This window comes from Podarcis cretensis, assembly GCF_951804945.1.
Source record: "Podarcis cretensis genome assembly, chromosome: 11".
NCBI classification, from domain to species: Eukaryota; Metazoa; Chordata; class Lepidosauria; order Squamata; family Lacertidae; genus Podarcis; species Podarcis cretensis.
The window spans coordinates 44,150,692-44,171,769 of NC_137180.1; the positions used below are offsets into that span (position 1 = coordinate 44,150,692).

General features: G+C 41.2%; 1 protein-coding gene across 1 annotated transcript in view; it reads right to left on the bottom strand.

Annotated features, from left to right (window-relative positions):
* Positions 1–21,078, bottom strand: part of ITGA2 (integrin subunit alpha 2) — a 66,150-nt gene that overhangs the window by 3,457 nt on the left and 41,615 nt on the right. Inside the window, exons 12-28 of the mRNA XM_079994693.1 lie at positions 20,590–20,735; positions 19,977–20,120; positions 19,085–19,288; positions 17,966–18,102; positions 17,388–17,527; positions 16,526–16,677; positions 14,633–14,743; positions 13,569–13,651; positions 13,009–13,150; positions 11,964–12,056; positions 10,875–10,951; positions 10,656–10,739; positions 9,872–9,974; positions 8,531–8,641; positions 7,397–7,501; positions 6,520–6,633; positions 3,757–3,846 (exon numbers count right to left, since the gene is read on the bottom strand). Coding sequence (XP_079850819.1) covers positions 3,757–3,846; positions 6,520–6,633; positions 7,397–7,501; positions 8,531–8,641; positions 9,872–9,974; positions 10,656–10,739; positions 10,875–10,951; positions 11,964–12,056; positions 13,009–13,150; positions 13,569–13,651; positions 14,633–14,743; positions 16,526–16,677; positions 17,388–17,527; positions 17,966–18,102; positions 19,085–19,288; positions 19,977–20,120; positions 20,590–20,735 — 2,036 coding nt within the window. The remainder of the gene's footprint in view (positions 1–3,756; positions 3,847–6,519; positions 6,634–7,396; positions 7,502–8,530; positions 8,642–9,871; positions 9,975–10,655; positions 10,740–10,874; positions 10,952–11,963; positions 12,057–13,008; positions 13,151–13,568; positions 13,652–14,632; positions 14,744–16,525; positions 16,678–17,387; positions 17,528–17,965; positions 18,103–19,084; positions 19,289–19,976; positions 20,121–20,589; positions 20,736–21,078) is intronic.

The window sequence follows — 21,078 nt, forward strand, 5'->3', positions numbered from 1 at the left end:
ATAGAGCGAAAAATACGGTATGTTGGGTGCTGCAAATTACAGTGGTGCCCCGCAAGACGAACGCCTCGCAAGACGGAAAACCCGCTAGACGAAAGGGTTTTCTGTTTTGGAGGCACTTCGCAAAACGAATTTCCCTATGGGCTTCCTTCGCAAGACGAAAGCCCATAGACAGCGCGTCTTCCCCACTGTCCTCGGACCTCCTCCGAAGGCTGCCGGTGGAGCGGAGAGACCTCCTCCCGCCGCCAGCCTTCGGAAGGCTGCTCCGAAGGCTGGTGGCGGGGCGGAGAGACCTCCTCCCGCCGCCAGCCTTGGGATGGCTGCTCCGAAGGCTGGCGGTGGAGCAGAGAGACCTCCTCCCGCCGCCAGCCTTCGGATGGCTGTCCTGAAGTCTTGCGGTGGGAGGAGGGTTTTCCTTCCCACCGCCAACTTTCAGAATGCTGTTCTGAATGTTGGCGTGGGGAGGAAAAACCCTCCTCCCACCGCAAGCCCCGGGAACAGAGGAGAAGCGCTGCGCGCCTTCCCCTCTGTTCCCGTACCTGTCCTGAAGGCTTGCGGTGGGGAGAAAAGCCCTTCTCCGCACCGCCAGCCTGGCAAGCGGTCTCCATAGGAACGCATTAATTGATTTTCAATGCATTCCTATGGGAAACCGTGCTTCGCAAGACGAAAAACTCGCAAGAAGAAAAAACTTGCGGAACGAATTAATTTCGTCTTGCGAGGCACCACTGTACTTAAAATATGTCATTTATCATTTTTATTTTCTTTCAAATATCTTGCAAAATATTAGAAATGCACCTTTGGAGGAATAAGATATTCCAACATTTTGCATTCCACCTATGCAAATTTATCCCATTAAAATACTTCAGACTCCATGACAGAATTTCATTGAAGGCAGACTCCAGCAGCATCCCTATATAACAGGCTTCCTTGAACCCAGAAATTCTGGGGTCAGTATTTCCCTTTGAGGGGGGGGGAATGGAAAATGGAAGACTGCAGGATTTGCTCTGCTTGGATTTTGTTGTTGCTGAATTGTTGCTGGGTGGTGAATGATTTAATTTCCAAATTGATATATTCACTGCATTTTGCTTCAATGTATTCCACCTAGAGAATATTTTAGGATGCACCTAATGAATGAAATCAAATAAATGAAATAAATCCTTCCTAAACATTTTGTGGCCCCGGCCACTGTACCCACAGGTTGGATAATTGGAAGAATATAACTTTAAGGATTTTCTGTTTTCTTCTTCATCATCCAATATACCCTGACATTAACCAAGGAGCTGGCAGCCTTTCCCTAAAGTGAATATAATTATAAATACAGATGATCTTGTTGGCTTCGAAATATATTTAGGGTTTTCAAAGATCTATGGGAATTCAAGTTGAGCTCTGAAAATCTGGAAGGACATTTTAATATATTTTTCACTTGCAAAGGCAAAGTTACAATTAAATTGCTTGATGCAATATAATCTCATAACTTATGGCCAATTCCACCCTGAAAACCACTTGGATATTTCAGATGTATTGCCAGCAGAACTTTATTGTTATGATTATTCTCCTGTTTTGGGTGTGGACACATGGATACATTTCATTGTGTCTGTCTTCTACATACAGTACTTTGCAACAAAATGACCATGATAATGATTTTTGCAGAGGCGGAATCATTCATTATTGCAGTCTGCAAATAACAGCCCATTTTAACTCTCACTCTCTCTGTGTGGGAAACCACAACAATTTCCTTGATTCATGTATCAAGACTTCTCGCACAGCAATTACATTAAATTAAATCACAATAAATTGAAAATTATTTGTTTTTAAAGTTAGCTAAAGAGATTTCTGTTCCATCTTTCGGGGTGGGGGAATCTTCCCAAGTGGCTAATAAAAATGAAATCAAGCATTTAATATTACAAACCATATAATTATAAAGCAGCAGTAAAAGCAGCTTTAACAGCATTAATGTAATCAATTATCTATTAAAATACTGGGTGAGGGATGTAATTGTATTCACATACTGCTGTAAAGACAGGAAAATAGGCACCAGCCTGAGCGTCTCTGGTGAAATCATTTTACACCCGGGGTGCCACCAAGAAAAATTCCCTGCTCAGCTCTGAAGGCACTGGGAGTTGGAGTGAGGCCTTGATGCAGATCTAAAAATGGGAAGGTTTATATCAGGCATACGCAAACTCAGCCCACCAGATGTTTTGAGACTACAACTCCCATTATCCCTAGCTAACAAGACCAGTGGTCAGGGATGATGGGAACTGTAGTCCCAAAACATCTAGAGAGCCAAGTTTGCCTATGCCTGGTTTGTATGGAGCAGGGGCTGGGAACATTTTTCAACCCCTTCTGCATGTGTCTCTCTATATTCTCTATCCAGGCAAGGAAAAGGCATCGGGACAAAGGGAGGAGAAAGTAAGTTATCCAGCAGTCACAGTTTCACTGGGATGCTGGGGGAGACAGCCCTTCAACACAGCACCAAATGCAAAACAAAATCAACATTTGTTGCTTAGCCTAGGCTTGCTTTCAATGACTGCCCACTGGGGAACAGGAGACCCGTGTGGCAACGGCGTCCATGCAGGACATTCTGCCCTCCTGCAGCATTTCAAAAGCCTCCATCGCTTTTGATAGCTGCTGCTACGAAGGGCTGCTCCTAGGGAAACTGGGACTTGGAGGCAAAAGCCTACCTCCTGTGGCAGACCCTTAGGGCAAAGGGATCTGCCAGAGGGGGTGGGCTGTTTCCCACAGTAGCAGTTTCAATCACCTATGCAAGAAACAGGGGCATTCATGACCAGGTGGTAGTTATTCAGCTCTTCCAGGACCTGGGAGGACTCTGAGGAGTGGGGACACTACTCCCTCCTTCAAGATGATGCCTCTTGTATAATGATACACCAGCCCATCCTGCCAGACCCATCCAACTAGCGTCCCCAAATCTTGATAGACAGGGATCAAGAGGGCATGTAGATGGCCTCACCACTCCAATTACCATATTACCAAAGCCCACATGTGCTTTTTCCTTCCATTCAAAGAACCATCATTAGAATGAAGTGTCTTCCTTGAGTGGAGAGAAACAACTGGATAAAACCTTTAAGCCCTGCTCTGAAATCAACACACCATCATTTCTTCATTTTCAATTTCCATCACATCATTGGACAGCAGGCTCACCTTGCCACTCCCAGTGTGGCAGTATATTATACAGTATATTATATAATATATCCCAATAATACATAGAGAGAGACACCTGACAGACTACAGTCTCTCCTGAAGATCTGGCAGAATGGAGAGGCATCAATGCAAGTTAGCCCTTCTCCATAAGTAGACCTTACCATACATCGTCTCAGCATTGGGAATCAAACTTCCATATCCCATTGCTGCTTTCCCTTCTATCTATTCATCTAAATCCACCTTCTTTTCTGAAGGTTTGCAAGCTCCTAATTTAATATAAAAAATATGCTTTTGTACCAACTTTTATCAGATCCATGCAAACATCCATTTTGAATAAAACTGTCTTGAATAACAAAGTTTTAAAGTTTTATAGATAGCTTTAGGTTTCCTTTGAGCCAAACTTGGCCAGATGAAACGCCATAAAACTGTTAAGTTTCCAGTAACTTTAAAACTCACACAACAATTTATACATGTCAGTAACAGCAGTGTAGCCTTTTTATAAGAGGAAGATACAGCGCACCATGTGTTTTTAAATGAGCATGAAAATGACATAATAGCTTTTAGCGTGGCAAGACTGGAACATAAAGCAGTCAGACTCACTGATAAAGCATTTTCTCCAATCACAAATAGATCTGGATCGTTCGTATCCACTTCTGCACTTGCTGTTAATTCTACTGTCTGGAATGCTGACTGCAACAGAAAAATGTAGCATATTCCAATTAAAGTATATATGGTTTTCATAAAGTGTAGGCAATTATTTAAGGCATAGAGCCTTTTTAAAAAGGAACACAATGGTATTAGAGAAACGGCCTGCACAGCTACCTCCCGACTTTCAACTTTTATATAAAGGGGTCATAGTGCTAATTGTTCCATCTTAGGAGGCAATAATAATAATAATAATAATAATAATAATAATAATAATAATAATAATTTATTATATATACCCTGCCCATCTGGCTGGGTTTCCCCAGCCACTCTGGGCGGCTTCCAACAGAACACTAAAATACAATAACCTATTAAACATTAAAAGCTTCCCTAAACAGGGCTGCCTTCAGATGTCTTCTAAAAGTTTGGTAGTTATTTTTCTCTTTGACATCTGGTGGGAGGGCGTTCCACAGGGCGGGTGCCACTACTTCTGCCTGGTTCCCTGTAACCTGGCTTCTCGTTTAAGCTGAGTCCGTCAAGGATTTAAGACTGCGATTCTATACACACTTATCTGGGAGTAATGGGACTTCAGCGGTATTCTGTGTAGCCATTTATATGATTGCAATGTAAATCTGATAAGAACATGAGAAGATCCTGCTGAATCAGGCCCATAGCTGTCAACTTTTCCCTTTTCTTGCGAGGAATCCTATTCGGAATAAGGGAATTTCCCTTTAAAAAAGGGAAACGTTGACAGCTATGATCAGGCCTGTGACCTATCTAGTCCAGCATCCTGTTCTCACAGCAGCTAACCAAATACCTATGGGAAGCTTGCAAGCCTGAGAGCAACTCTTCCATCCTGTGGTTTCCAAGCAACAGTAGAGGCAAAACACAGCCAGCAGGGATAGCAGCTATGGATTGCCCTGTCCTCTGTCTCCAACTGTTTATGAACTACAGTTCCCATCATCTCTGACCACTGTTTCTGCTAGCTAGGGATGATGGGAATTGTACTCCAAAAACAGCTAGAGACCCAAGTTTTGGAAACACTGGTCTAAACCTCTTTGAAAGCTATGTGCTGTGAGATATTACAACTGCCCCTCTCCCTTGTTCTGGAAGGAAAGGAAGAAAAGAAAAGAGATCATCTAGACATGGGTGGCAAGAGGTCACCATATGATCCAAGAGAAGACCAAAGAGATAGCAGGCTTTAAAGGCTGTTTGCACATCAAGGCATATCGTGAATAATTCCATATAAAGTCATATTTGGCAGCTGCAACATTCATATGGGGACAATTGCTCATATATGTCATAAAAGTCCACCAAACAGCTGCAAAGTCTTCAGGATCTGTATTTCCACTTAATGCTTTCGTTCCAGGATAGCGATGCATATAGTACTTTCTTAAGCTAACTTTCCCACTGTGACATTCGAGACATCTTTCCCATTCCGAGAAATTACAAATTGGGCAGCTTTGCCTGTGGAAGAACATTTGAACATCTTGGCCTGGTTTACACTTGCAGGTGGTATTTCATGTACTAGGTAATGGTCTTCTTGTTCTTCCTTTAAAGCAGAATCTATTTAATGCTTATGATTTTATACCAAGTTTCACCTTGCTGAATTTTATGCCTAATGTACATTGTTTCACATTATTTTAGCTTCTGTGCTTAATTAATATCAGTTGTCGGATTTTTTTTGGTTGGACTTTCGGCTGTTGCAATTTATATTGTATTTGTAATGTGAATTTTATTTTATTTTATTTTGTGTGTGTGTATACTACCCAGAGAAATTGTTTAAATCGGTAGTATACAAATGTAGTAAATAAATAAAATTGGCAGCACCATTTCAGGCTGCATGTGCAGGAAATCACACCTGCTACATTAAAAAAAAAAAAAAAAATCTCCCTGTAAATATGAAAGCCAGCATAATTAGTAAAGGGCTAGGCTAGAACCTTTCTCCCTGATATGCAAGCTTCCAACTTGCAGGAAGCTTTTAAGATGAGACTGAATCTAAAAGTGATGTCTCTCAATCGCAGCCTAAAGTGGCAAAACCCATTCTAGCTTTCTGCGCTCCAACATCCCATTCGACAGCTTGTGTAGCTCATGTCTCCAAGTTAGCAGTTCAAAGATGTCTCTTATAGTTTTAAAGTAGCAACAAAATTTCCCCCCTAATTGCACCTAATTTAGCCTCCATTTACATTTATGTTTTCTTTTTACAATGTTATGCAAAGTAACAGAAGACAAAACAGTTTTACTCTGTGTTTTAGTGTTTAGCTCGAAAGGGATGGGGGTGGAGCTGTGGTCTAAACCAATGCTTGCTGATCAGAAGGTCGGTGGTTCGAATCTGCACAACAGAGTGAGCTCCTGTTGCTCAGTCCTAGCTCCTGCCTACCTAGTAGTTCGAAAGCACGCCAGTGCAAGTAGATAAATAGGTACCGCTGTGGTGGGAAGGTAAACGGCATTTCCATGCATTCTGGTTTCCGTCACAGTGTTCTGTTGCACCAGAAGCGGTTTAGTCATGCTGGCCACATGACCCGGAAAGCTGTCTGTGGACAAACGCTGGCTCCCTCGGCCTGAAAGCCAAATGAGTGCCGCATCCCCATAATCGCCTTTGACTGGACTTAACTGTCCAGGGGTCCTTTACCTTCTTTTTTCTTTTTTCTTTTTGCTTCATAAATATCAAACAACAGAAAATATCCAGTAACTCATTAAAACAAAGATTTTACTTACGGCTGCAAACGTCCCATTCCAGATTCTGGTAGAAACATTAACATAATACTCTGCTTTCAGTGCGATGTCTTTTAGTGTGCAAGTAATTGTATCACATTGGACATTCTTGCAGTTCTTTTGCAAAAAAGGGGGGAGATGATGATAATATAACATTAAAATGCCTCAGCATAGCAATTCACTAATTTTATTCTATTTTAGGAATTCATCATTTCTCAATAAAAGTTATTCCACAGTTCAGCAGAAACCTGCAGCGTTGTAGAACATAAAGCTACGTTGCTGATTTGAAGAGCTCTGCACATTATACAGTAAGAGATCTGGGTTGCCACTGAACATACTATCAATATCCTGGCTCTTGATGAGTGTGCCTGTATGACACAGGTGTTTCAAACTTATGTTTGTTTCATTCACACTTTACATTTCCAAGTGTGCATTTAAATCTAACTGTGCACTTAGAGCAACACCTTAAAATCAATGGCAAATGAATATATCAACGTATAGTTTTACAATCATATTTCTGTGTCAGGTAAACAACCTGAGATAGCAAAGGAGGAAAATACATAATTTCATCTCTAGTCTGCTACCCAAAGCACCAACTCTTCCAGCTGCAAGAATTTTTCCATGGGATACTACAAGCAACCTGTAAATTCTGACATATAGTCACCCTGAATTTTCCATTTCCTTTCACACAGGACAGTTTTTAGTTAAGACAGAGCTGGTTAACCCAAACCACATGATGATTTAAGTCATAGGTGCTAGACTCATGTGTGGGGTGTATGAAGCCCTTAAACTGAACTACGAGGTGTCCAGGTATTCACTTTCTATAAATAACAATGAAATAACTAGGGTCTCAGCCCCTGCTGTCATAAATTCAACTCACCAGTTCTTTCATAGCTTTGAAGTTCTCCTTCCTAAATGACACAGTATAGCTTTGTTGTCCTATTTTATATGGATTGATCCGTGCATCACAGCTGATATCAGTACCCTAGAAAGATAATAATAATAATAATAATAATAATAATAATAATAATAATAGATGTGAAGGAGCACATGGAGATTTTATCTAGCTGATTAGCTCATGCCCACTGCTTTTATCTATGCAATGGCTTTACTGCATGTGACAAATAAAAAATGTATTATTGAACTAGAACTGACAGGACATTTCACAAAAGCAGAAGGCAGCATTTCTGTTTTGCAGCCCCCGCTGCATTAAGGTAAATCCTTTTCAAATCTCTTAAGAGTAAAGTCCAATTGAGAACAGATGGCTTTACTCCCATACTTGATGGCAGCCTTGAACTACAGGCATCCATACCTACTCAGAAGTAAGGCTCACCAGTTTAAGGGAACTTACTCCCATGTAAGTATGTATAGGATTGCAGCCTTAATCAGTGGCAAAACAATGGAATGGTGTTGCAGGATGTCCTAGCATTGTTAATCTTTCCATATTGCATTGCATTCATGTCACCTTTATTACTGTGTTGTAGATTCAGGTAGGCAGGCATGTTGGTCTGACACAGTCGAAATAAATTTAAAAAATTAAAAAATTGTCCAGTAGCACCTTCGAGACCAACTAAGTTTGTTCTGGGTATAAGCTTTTGTGTGCATGCACACTTCTTCAGATACAGTGGTACCTCAGGTTACATACGCTTCAGGTTACATACGCTTCAGGTTACAGACTCTGCTAACCCAGAATAGTGCTTCAGGTTAAGAACTTTGCTTCAGGATGAGAACAGAAATCGGGCTCCGGCGGCATGGCAGCAGCGGGAGGCCCCATTAGCTAAAGTGGTGCTTCAGGTTAAGAACAGTTTCAGGTTAAGTACGGACCTCCAGAACGAATTAAGTACTTAACCTTCACTGTACACTGAAACAGGAGATGGGTGATTGACTCAATGGGTATGGTAAACCTGTTGACGACTGTTAACTACTGCAGTTAGTCCTAGAGGAAAAAGCAAGGGATAGTAGGCAGATGACCAAACTGTAAACTGTAATTAAAATATCTAGACTATCCTTTCACCTGACTGGTGTGCAGAGCTGTCACATACATCAATGGACTATTCCCTTCCGTGTGCTCTGGAATATGGATCTTTAAATATGCCATGCTTACTGGAATACTTCCTGTTGTGACCTGAAAAACAAAGAATTATCTGGATAACCTCCTGCAGATGTTGGCTTATCTTGTAAGACTTGTTTTCTGTTATTACTAACAGTGGGAAAGTGCAAGTTTTAAAAATGGTTACTTTAAAAATGCTTATGAACTGAACTTGTAGAACCACAATCAAAGCACAGTGCAGAATTTGGACTCTAGGGCAGAATTTGCCTTCCTAAAAGCTTTCACTTAACCTTAAAAAAAGAAAGATACACAGCATTCTAATTCTCAATGTCAAAACAATTCTACGAAGATGTGCAGGGAGTATTTTCTCAAGGCATTGAATTCAGAACAAGGATTGCAGAAAGCTTCCCGCAGCCAAGGGATATGATTTCAGTGCTCCATACAGTTTTCCTAGCTCATCATCTCATTCTCTATAATGCTTCTCTTGGCCCATATGCCCTCCCATTCCTCATTATTTAACATGTCAATTTTTTTGTTAAGACATTGGATTCTCAAAAACAAAATTCAGAAACCCTTGGATGCCAACAAAAAATTCTAAGCATAGAATGTTTGGGTGTGATGGCATGTGTGCATTTGGCTTAAAACTGGCAAAGTTTCCAAAACATTAAGCCTTCAGGCAAAGCTTAGGCACAGGACTTTGTATGCACAGCTGCAACGTGGAAAGGATCTCAGATGTTCACTAGTGAAACTCAATGAGTCCTTTCAGCACAGTCTTGTCAGACACATCCATCATCATTGTGTCCGATGATGAGGATCCCTGGTCGTTTCTCTCTTAGTGCAACACAGCTCACTGAATTCTCGTGGGGATATAACAGGGTGAGGCCATGTATGTGGTCTTCAGATACTTGCAGCAAAGGCAGGATATTAATAAATGCAGATAAATTAAGAACCTAAACATAAAATAGGTCAGGGGTTCCTTTACCTATTACCTATTTTAAACATAAAATAGCAGTGCTACTGGTGGAAGACCTTAAGTCTAGAGCAAAAGTAGACCATGTTGAGCAGATGGGGTAAGTTTGACTTTCAAGTTTGCTCCCTCCCCCCTTTGCCCAGGGCTGTGCAGAAGCAGATATGTGGAAACCTACCCATGGCCCCATTGTCCTTGGGACTGGAATGCCCTGCTTATTCTCTCTCCAGCCCATTACGTTGCCCCTGGCTTAGTGCTTAGTTCAATATGCTTTAGGAGGAAATGCAAAAACTAAATATTTCTTAGGCATTTAAAAACTAGCAGAAATATTTACCGACCTTAACAGAAAAATTGAACGCGGGTCCAATTTCATTTAAAGTGTTCACCATTGAAGGTATGTGGTTATCTGAATAAACCTCATAAAAGTTCATTTGGGTAAACCTGAGCAGAAATAAGAGTATCAATAAACATTATTTTGGAAATCTTCATGTTTTTGTATTAAAATCAGAGGCACTGAGTTCAGAAGCATATCTGGAAGAGATTTATTTATATATTGGTTTCTTTTTATTACGCCATCATGGGGGATAAGCCTATCAGTGGCTATTAGTCATGATGGCAGTGTACTATGTACAGTATTGGCAGCAGTATGCCTCTATATAGGGACGCGGGTGTCGCTGTGGTCTAAACCACAGAACCTAGGGCTTGCCGATCAGAAGGTCGGCGGTTTGAACCCCCGCGATGGGGTGAGCTCCCGTTGTTTGGTCCCTGCTCCTGCCAACCTAGCAGTTCAAAAGCACATCAAAGTGCAAGTAGATAAATTGGTACCACTCTGGCGGGAAGGTAAACAGCATTTCCATGTGCTGGTCTGGTTCACCAGAAGTGGCTTAGTCATGCTGGCCACATGACCCGGAAGTTGTACGCCGGCTCCCTCAGCCAATAAAGCGAGATGAGCGCCACAACCCCAGAGTCGTCCACGACTGGACCTAATGGTCAGGAGTCCCTTTACCTATGCCTCTATATGCCAATTGCTTAGAATCACAAGTGGGATCACTAGTTTTTACAGTTGCCCAGAATTTTGACTAGTCTTGTTAATGCAAAAACTGTTGGTCATTTTAGAGTCACCTTGTTAAGTGAACTTCTGCATCATAGCGAAGTGGAACAGTTAGGTTGACCTGATTGTTGGTATCATCCTCTTCATTGCTTGCACTATCAATAACAAAAAGAACTGCATTTTTTAAACGCCCAATGCATTTATAAACACAGGCTGATAATAATACCTTAACTGTTGCTATAAGCTGCAAGTAACATGCTAAAAATGTTATACGAAATATTATACTATACCTCAGAGCTTGAAAACGCAGAACTGCCAGATTCTGAAGATTTTTCAAATTAAAGTCAAAATGAACATCAAAAGATACCTACAAAAAACAGAGATAAAAGATGAAATTAAAATAAGCAAAGCTACTTTCAATTATCATTTACGATAGTGACCTGTCAAAACAAAATAAAAAAATTCCTTCCAGTAGCACCTTAAAGACCAACTAAGTTAGTTCTTGGTATGAGCTTTCATGTGCATGCACACTTCTTCAGATACCTGGTTTGCACATAGCAGTAAGCCAAATCATGGCTTGGAATGAATGAGCAAACGTGAGTTCTCAGAGCACCTTCCCCAGTCCCACATTTGCCAGGCCTCCTGGGGCTAAGCCATTGTTTGGCTTAGCATTATACCTGAACCCAGGTTCACTGTCTGTCTCGCTCTAAGCACATATACCTGTACATACTACAGTTGGTTTCTGTGCTTCAGCTGATCTGAGGCTGATATACTAGTATCAACTTGTTAGTTTAGTTATAAAGCAGGGGCTATCCATGGATATAAAAGTATCACAGCTGTTAAATTAGAATTTAATTTTAATCTATAAATATTAATAGTAAAAGTATTGCAATAGTTTGTGTTCAGCTTTTAGCCATCGAATATTTCAGCAAGTTACTTTGTGCTGAAGCTAAACACCGAGGGGCCTGTCTTAAAGAAATATTGATGAGTCAGCTGTAAATATGCATTGCTTTCCCACCACCACCAAATCAGAAGCATTGGCACTGATGTAATGAAAACCACACTGATTCCTAATACTTGCCCTGTTGACTGTAACTAGTAGGCCAAGAAGTGCATTATACCTCTGAATTTTATCCTAAGGTGAATAAGGGCAACTAACGCCCCCTCACCTGTGACATGCACACCATAAGGAGACTATGATTCTTTCACTGGGAATCTTATCGAACCAATTTTTCACAAAGGAAATTCAATTGGTTAGAATCAGGCATAGAGAGTTCTGGGATGCTTGTTTACATCAGCAGAGCTACAATACACATGCATGAAGTCAAAGCTGGTTGTTTCTGCAAAACCTAGAAATACATAGGAACTCTAAGGCATACCTGTTGTCCTGTTTTAAACACAGGGTAGCTGATTTGGCAGACGACAAGCTGTTGGATAGTGGTCATCTGACATGAAACTTCAGTTCCGTCTACCTAAAAGTAACAAGCAGACATTTTTCAGCATTAAACTATAGAACAGAAACAAAGGATGCTTGCATTATGTAGTGCTTACTCCGAAGTAAGTGGTTATAACACTGAAAGGCTCATACACTGGCGTGGGAGAAAAAGTGCACAAGTCAGTTGATTTTTCCACTAAGCGTTAAGATGGCTGGCTCGTTTCTTTCTTAAGCTCGGCAAACTGAACTACTAGAATTAGGCTGCAATTCTAAAACACAATTACTAGGGAGAAAGTCCCACTAAACTCAGTGCGACTTCTGAGTAAACATGTTTAGGACTACACGGCACAGGTCTGATTTGTGACAAAATAGAACATTATGCAGTTTTGATATTTCAGGGCATATATTTTCAATGGTGAAGAGATTGGGTGGGATTCACACTGTAACAAAAGGGCACAAATCTAAAAGTACCGTATTTTTTCGTGTATAACACGCCCCCCTGTATAAGATGTCCCCTATTTGGGGGGACTCAAATTTAAGAAAATGGGGGGAGGTGCCCAGAGTTGTTGAGCTTTTTCTGGAGGGAATTGCACAGTGATGTTGAATAAAATTGCATTGCCAAATCAAACAAGCGTTTGCCCGCCCACCAGCAGCAACCCGCAATCTCAGCCAATCCACAACAGCCCTTTCTGCAGCAACCAATCATCCACCCAATTACTACAGCACCAGCCAATCCAAAGCAGCCCTTGCAGCAGCTACCAATCTACCACCAAATCGCCACTGACAAGCTCTGCTCGCGGCTGCAACCAATCAACCCGCCCCATGCACTATCCGTGTATAAGACGACCCCCATTTTTAAACATCATTTTAGAGTAAAAAAAACCTCATCTTATACACGGAAGAGTACGATAAATACTCTTCTAAAAATAATAAGTCGTATCACTACCACCAATGACACTGGTAGAAACAGAAATAAACATTACACGTACGGGTGAAGAAGATGAAGCAAAAAACAAGTTTTCGGAAAAAGCAATTTGAATTCTGGTGTTGTATGCATTTTCCTTCTGGTTTCTCAGTTTCACGCTGAATATCAATCTTTTGTTCTTACTGCTGATAACAAAGTGTTGTTTGCTGTTGCCAGGGAGGAAAAGGAAGAACATAAACACACAGTTAATGTGGTTGAACTCGAGTCTACAATACACACACACACACACACACACACGCGCGCGCGCGCTCTGGCGGAGGAAGAGGAGTGCGGGGGAGCGCACCTCCCACCGCAGTGTGATCCTGGTAGGGTGCCATCGTGGGTGCCCCCTTGCCCATGCTGGGTGCTCCGCCCCCATAGGTGGCGCCCCCCACCCCCAGGACGTGCACCGCGCCCGAGGGTGCTGTGCCCCCAGGACGCGCAGCAGCCCCACCCCCGCCTGGTCTCTGCCCCCCCCAGTGCCGGAGCATGAAGCTCTGCCACTGTGTGTGTGTGTGTGTGTGTGTGTGTGTAATACAAAGCCCAACCTGAAATGTTGAACCAAGATGCAAAATTGGGTCTTACCCATTATTTCCTCTCTGCTGAACATCAAGCACAAGGTCCGTATTGCAGACTTCATCCTCACCGCAGTCTTTCACAAATGGTATCTACAAAATAAAAATTAAATTTAATTAAATTTAAAAAATACTCTCATCTTCTTTGTTCAAGGTAGGAATATCCATATTTCTTTTTGGTCTTTCTTCTTTGGGAGCAAGAATGGGAAAGAAATTTATTGAATAAAAATGAAATAAAAATCCAAACAAGGTTGTTGTTTGATATTTATGGAGCTAAAAAAAAAAAAAGGTAAAGGACCCCTGGACAGTTAAGCCAGTCAAAGGTGATTATGGGGTTGTGGCGCTCATCTTGCTTTCAGGCCAAGGGAGTTGGCGTTGGTCTACAGACAGCTTTCCAGGTCATGAGGCCAGCATGACTAAACTGCTTCTGGTGCAACAGAACACCATGACAGAAACCAGAGTGCACGGAAACACCGTTTACCTTCCCACCACAGTGGTACCTATTTATCTACTTGCACTGGCGTGCTTTCGAACTGCTAGGCTGGCAGAAGCTGGGACAGAGCAACGGGAGCTCACTCCATTGGGGTGATTCAAACCGCTGACCTTCTGATCGGCAAGCCCAAGAGGCTCAGTGGTTTAGACCACAGCGCCAATTTAAGGAGATTAACAGCTCTCTTTGTTCACATGCTGCTGCTGCTGAGCAGACAGAAACTCGCTTTTGAAGGCCGTCTTTTTCTGACAGCGGCAGGTTGCTATTTGCTCCCACCAGACATTTTGCAAATGGATGGTAAGCCAGGAAGTATTATCTGATGAAATCTTCAATGTGAGTCAGGATTTGAGGGCTTGTAAAGCTGTTCTCAACTGAGGCATTGCTAGTCCCTGAACCTTGAATCTGGGTCCAAAGAATGCTGACTCCTGTGCTTGTTAACAAATTATTTATTTTTAGCCTAGTCATGGCACTGATAGATTTAGCTGATCAGTGCCACTAAAACAACCTAGTTTTCTATTCCTCATATTGATCACGTGTCATTTTATGGATTATGCAGCAAGAGTAATGTGTGTTAATATACTTACACTGTAAGTAACAGATGCAGGGGAAGTTTTATCAAGAGCAGGACTTGAACCAGGATTATTGAGGCCAATATCAACACGCACACTAAGAGAGTTGACAGCATCAGAGGGCTCCTAAAAACACAAACATAGACACACAAACCACCAACTGAAATCTGTTCACTTAATATTTCTCAAATATACAACTGATGGCTAAGAATACCTGTAATTCAATGGTCCAAATGATCTGATACTCTGATAAATAATACTGAAGACTTTTTTTAATACACTGCATTCTGCCGAAAATTTTGTTTTTGTACAAGACTAACTTATCACAGTACTACCCCTTCCTAATTACATTTACCCAAACCATGGGGAGTGGCTGAGTGATTGAACGCATGGCTCTAGTAAAGAGATGACACTCCGGACTACAACTCCCATCCGCCTTAGCTGTTGGGCATCTTGTCTGGGACTGATGGGTGCTGCAGTCCAACACTATCTGGAGGGCCACAGGTCCCACACCCCTGCTCTAGCAGATCTGCTGGAAGGACCGCTTAGGGAAAGGCCACTGCTCAGGGTTGGAGCACATGCTTTGCATGCAGTTATCAAGTTAGATCTGAGAACTTGTCTACTCTGTAGTATCTGCATCAGAGGACCTTCTCTGGATGACAATGCTTCAAAGGTGAGGTGATTGGTGAAAGAACCTTTGTGGTGGTGGCACCCCTGTTGTGGGATATCGCATCCCAGAAGCCAACTTCTGGCACTTAGTTTTATCTTATTTCTTTCTTTGTTTCTTCATTCAATTTATACATCACCCCTTCACCCCAAAGGATCCCAAGGTCAGGGCTGTCTTTACTCAGGGTTCAAGGGGTGTGGTGCACCCAGGTGCCGAATTCTGGGGGGCGCTCGCCACTGAAGCCGCCTAAGCTCTTAACCGCAATCCCTGGGTGATTGCGATCGATGGGTCATTTCCATTCCGTTCTCTTTTGCGGAAGAACTGAATGCCACTGAAAAGGCCCTGTCAATACCAGCTGGGCAGTCCCCAGTAGCAGCACCTCTTCTGCCAGTCCTAAGGTCTGAGATGGTTGTTATTGATAGCAGGTGATGGAGCTTATATGCAGTTGCCAGTGGAGCATTCCATCATATGATCTCTCAATGGCTGTCTGAAGTTGTACAAACATATGTGTGTGTGTGTGTGTGTGTGTGTGTGTGTGTGTGTGTGTATATATATATATATATATATTAGTCCAGTAGCACCTTGTTGTTGTTGCTGTTTAGTCATTTAGTCGTGTCCGACTCTTCGTGACCCCATGGACCAGAGCACGCCAGGCACTCCTGTCTTCCACTGCCTCCCGCAGTTTGGTCAAACTCATGCTGGTAGCTTCAAGAACACCATCCAACCAACTCGTCCCCTGTCGTCCCCTTTTCCTTGTGCCCTCCATCTTTCCCAACATCAGGATCTTTTCCAGGGAGTCTTTTCTTCTCATGAGGTGGCCAAAGTATTGGAGCCTCAGCTTCAGGATCTGTCCTTCCAGTGAGCACTCAGGGCTGATTTCCTTCAGAATGGATAGGTTTGATCTTCTTGCAGTCCATGGGACTCTCAAGTAGCTCAGGTAGCACCTTAGAGACCAACTAAGTTTGTTCTTGGTATGAGCTTTCTTCAGCTATCACAAAAGCTCATACCAAGAACAAACTTAGTTGGTCTCTAAGGTGCTACTGGACATTTTTAAAATTATATATATATATATTTCTACTGCGTCAGACCAACACAGCTAACTACCTGAATCTAAAACCATGAAGTTATACAGGCAGACTAGCTGCAAGCTGCAACTGTTACCTGCTGTTTGCAAGGGCCAGGCCACAACCATTCATTTCTACAAATATGCGTAACATATAGATCAGTTAGCTAATATCTACCTGAACATTAAAAACATGCTCCTTGCAGTTCTCCGTAGAGCGGACTAGGATATTATTCTGTAGATACCTCTCCTTATTTTCTTTAAACAATCCTCGAGAAGTCACTCGAGAGGACAAGAGATCAGCATCCAATGTCAGGTTGTATCTGATATCTAAAAAGGGGGGGGGGAAAGGTACATATTTCAAAGGAATCTGTTTGTTTATTGAGAATTGCAAATGTATTAGCCTGATACAATGCAAATGTATTACTTAGGGCAACTTACAACAATAAAAAACCACAACTTTAAACATCAATTGAAAAACACTTCATATCTTCATGATCCTTTATAACTGCTCTTCGGCAGTCCAGTGAAAAAGAAGACAAGAGAAAAAGTTGTGAAGGAAAGGGAATTTCAGCTAGTATGAATTGTCAAGTACACCAGATAAAATTATCTCTCCTACACAATTATTCAAGGAGCATCTGGTTACCCTACTGTGGGGTGGGGGGAGCCGAAGTTCACATATATTTGTTCATACAAAAATAACTGGAATATTCAGTACTATACCTGCCCTGGCGACGCACTGGTGCTGTCCACAGAAGGACAAGAAATTTTGCACTTTTGATACAGCTTTTCAGTGGCACGACCACACATATCTCCTTTATTCTTTACTTGCAATTATTTAAAATATTTCCATCAGAAGTAAGAATTTTACTTAAATCAACAATGCAATCCTATACATGTCTACTCGGGAGTAAATCCCACTGAGTCTAGTGAAGGGGATCTTGCAATTGCAGCCTTACAGTAGTAGGTCATCTTGCCCCAACAAGTAGTGCTCTTTAAAAAAAATAAATCATGTAAAACAAGACTGTAGAAATACTTACCCACTTGATTTGTCCTGTGAGCAGGTCTAAAGGTTGCACTGAAACATATGTGGAGAACTACCTCTGTATTCCTGTTTAGCAAGCTTATCTTCTTCGGTGTAGCTGATACATGTATGGACACAGCAGCAATACTCTGAGACCTGAAATACAAACAGGCAGATTGCCTGTAAACTTAATTGCAAAAAAGGGAGATTTGTTCTGAGGAGGCATCTATCTAGAATTTATACTAAAAAAAAATCAACAGTCGATTAGGCTGCATTCCTATACACACTTAATAGGGAGCAAGTCCCATAGAATATAGTGGGACTTAAACCTTAGGCTAAACATATATTCAACACAGTTCAATACCACCCTAAATTTCTTTCTCTCATTCAGAATTAAGTTAGAGACTGGAAGAATGTGTAATTATTTGATTGTTTGATTATCTGATTATTGTTAGCCGCCCTGAGCCTGGCTTTGGCTGGGGAGGGCGGGATATAAATAAAATTTATTATTATTATTATTATTATTAAGAGAAGCAGTGGGAGAAGGGCCATTAAAGCTCTTTGTTGCTTTTTTTTAAAAAATCCACCTCTCACCAGAGTTGAATCACATTTCCATCAGAGCCCACAGATACATCAGTGATCCCATCACCATTTAAATCACTATGGCCATCTATTGATCTTCCAAAATACTGGAGCTGCTGTCCAAACGCAGGGTCTGATCCCAAAATTTTCTGAGAAGAGAAATGTTTGTATCAGGCAGGTTGATGTTTTCAGTCACATATGGGTTATTTTGAGGATTCTCCCCTGCTCAAATGTTTCATATTAGCAATGAAGTTGTCGTTATTGATTTTCATCATTGGCTTTTTAGTTTGAAAAGCACATGCATCTGACAAAGTAATATCTAGGCTTGCAAACATAATTCCACGATCAATGTGTTCACCTTTAAAGTGCCACAAGACCTTAACAGTAAAAGAAGAAGGAGAAGACAGAGATGGAGACAGACGGAGACGGAGAAGAAGAAGAAGAAGAAGAAGAAGAAGAAGAAGAAGAAGAAGAAGAAGAAGAAGAAGCAGCAGCAGCAGAAGCAGCTATATGGTTAATTATTATTATAGTTTTTTTAATTACTAAACTACATTTATATTCCATTTTCCTCTGAGGAGCTCAAATTGGTGTACATTGTTCTCCCACCCCATTTTATCTTTTCAACAGTTCTGTGAAGTACATTAGGCTGAAAGACAGAAACTGAGCCAAGTCACACAATGAACTTCATAACCAATCCTATCAAGCAATGCTAATGAGAGGCTGGGGATTATTAGATCATTTGAGCGCCACCAGATCTGAGGTCCTATTGGATGGGCCTCCTCATCAGATCTTAAACTACAGGGAGGTTCACATGGGAATAGGAACTAGAATTTGCAATGAAATATTTTGTTCCTCAGAGTCATACAGTGTAATGACAGAAAAGGCCCCATAAAACATGCAAGAGACCAACAAAAAGAGAGGACAAATAACCATGCTCAGAGCCTGGACAAAGCTCTAAATCAGGGTAGGGGAATCTGTGGCCCACCAAATATTACTAGACTCTAGCTCCCCTCAGTCCCAGCCAACACAGCCAATGACTGGGTATGACTGTTCAGACCAGAGAACGGTTCAGACCAGGGTAATTAGGTTCAGACCTAATTTATAGCATTCTGTAAAAAAAAAGTAATTTACCTGGGAATATTTAGTGTGTATTGTCCTCTGTTTACCATTGTAAATGTAGATAGCACCAGCATTCTGGTTTTCTAGTAGCGCTCCAACTATCACATCATTGAAACCATCCAAATCGATATCTGAAGCAACAGCAATAGCAGATCCATACCGAGCGTTTTCAGTCCCTTGAGGCCCTTCGAGAAGTTCTTGTTTGCCCAAAATGCCCTTTGAGAAAAGGGCAGAGAAAGAGTGGGGGGGGGTCTTGCATTAGAGTTTTATGAAACACACTAGACAAATATTCTTGAACCTGAATGCAATTCTTTGAAAGAGAAATTGAATTTCCTAGTTCTTACAAAATAGAAAAAATCAGATGTGGAATATCTTATTCCCTTGTCTATTTTTGTTGTGCCAAACTATATAGGAAGTCCTAAAAGCAGACACAAGTAACAAAAACTTTCCATTAAGCATCTCAGGAATTATTGCTAAGGTAAGTAGCTTCTGCATACTTCTCAATATTATCAGTAATTATTGCTGTCTGCGTAAAATAGCGCAGTCATTCTATCAGGCTAATTGATCCAACTAAGGGGACTGTTTAAATGAAAGTCATCCTTAGTGGGTTGAAGGATACTGTGTTCAAAGATGTGCAGACAGCTTGAAATTAATTTATTTTTTTAAAAAAACGAACACCACTTATCAGCTATTTGCAAGGGGTAACAAGGAGTGGATTTTATCTCCCCATTCTCCCTTGCCCATCAAAATGATCAATTAGTAGAATTTCAAACATTTTGAAAGGTATCCATGCTTTGGATGGGCGAGAGCCAATTGGAATTTCTGGATTATCCATAGACCAAGTATTTAGGAAAACATCAGAGCTTTGAGCTACTCTCTTGGCATCCCAATATATTTTATGTACCTTTCTGACTGAAAACATATAGACTCTCCCTTCTTCTTTTTTTAACTCATTCATGAACATTGGTGCGCCAACCAAGAGCACATCTGTTACTGAATCTCCATTAACGTCCACGGAACATAGTACACTACCAAAGTAGGAACCAATCTGAAATGACAGAACATTTCTTATCAGGCGGCGCATGTCAGTGCCAGTTACAGCCATACATTGTAGTCGGATTTGTGCAGACAAGATACACAACTTTGGAAAAGCAAACTCGCAATGCAAGTAAATATCAGTTTTATTTTTTTTAATTTTTTTTAAGTAATATTTATTCAAAATTTCAGAAATACATAAGTATATAAAAAAGATGAAAAAAGAAAAAAAGAAAGAAAAATACAACAAAAGATTACAAATAAGATAAAAATAGTTAAAAATAATTCCCTCTTTCTATATCTTAGAATTCATTTACTTATTCTCATGACTTCCTCACACCTCCCTTTTTTGTATTCCAGTTCAAATGGTTGATGTAAATGGTTGATGTCAGTTTTAAACCCTACTTGCGGCAGGTGGTGCCTGTGACATTTATACATATATAACACAAACAAGAAAACTCAATGCCAGCTTCTGCACTTGCCTGCTCTCCTCTTTGAGAATGAACAATAGTTACATTGCCGTGGACATCGATCTCATAAACCACCACTCTGCCTGTGTAGGTGGACCGTGGAGCACCAGCAACAAAATAGACAGTGTCTTCCGCTGAAAGAACAGCAACAGAATAACCTGAAAAGCAAAGTCATAGTTATCGTTATCAATTAACAGTGGTGCAGTTGTTCAAAAAGGCAACCGAGCATGAAAAGTATTCTAAAAGTGAAATGTAGATTCTATTTCGGTTGCTGCATGCCAAGGCCCTTATGACTTCTGGTCCAGCTACAGAAAGGAGGTTCTGATTAGCTACAACCTTTGCTGAAAAAAAAAAAAACTTCACAGCGAGCACTGCTGGCTGACCTAACCACTCTGATACATATATTTTAGGACAAGTGATGATCTGGGACCATTCACATTAAATGCCAGGCTCTGAAACAGATGGAGCAAGGGGTGTTATGTTCCCCCTACATACAGCTTC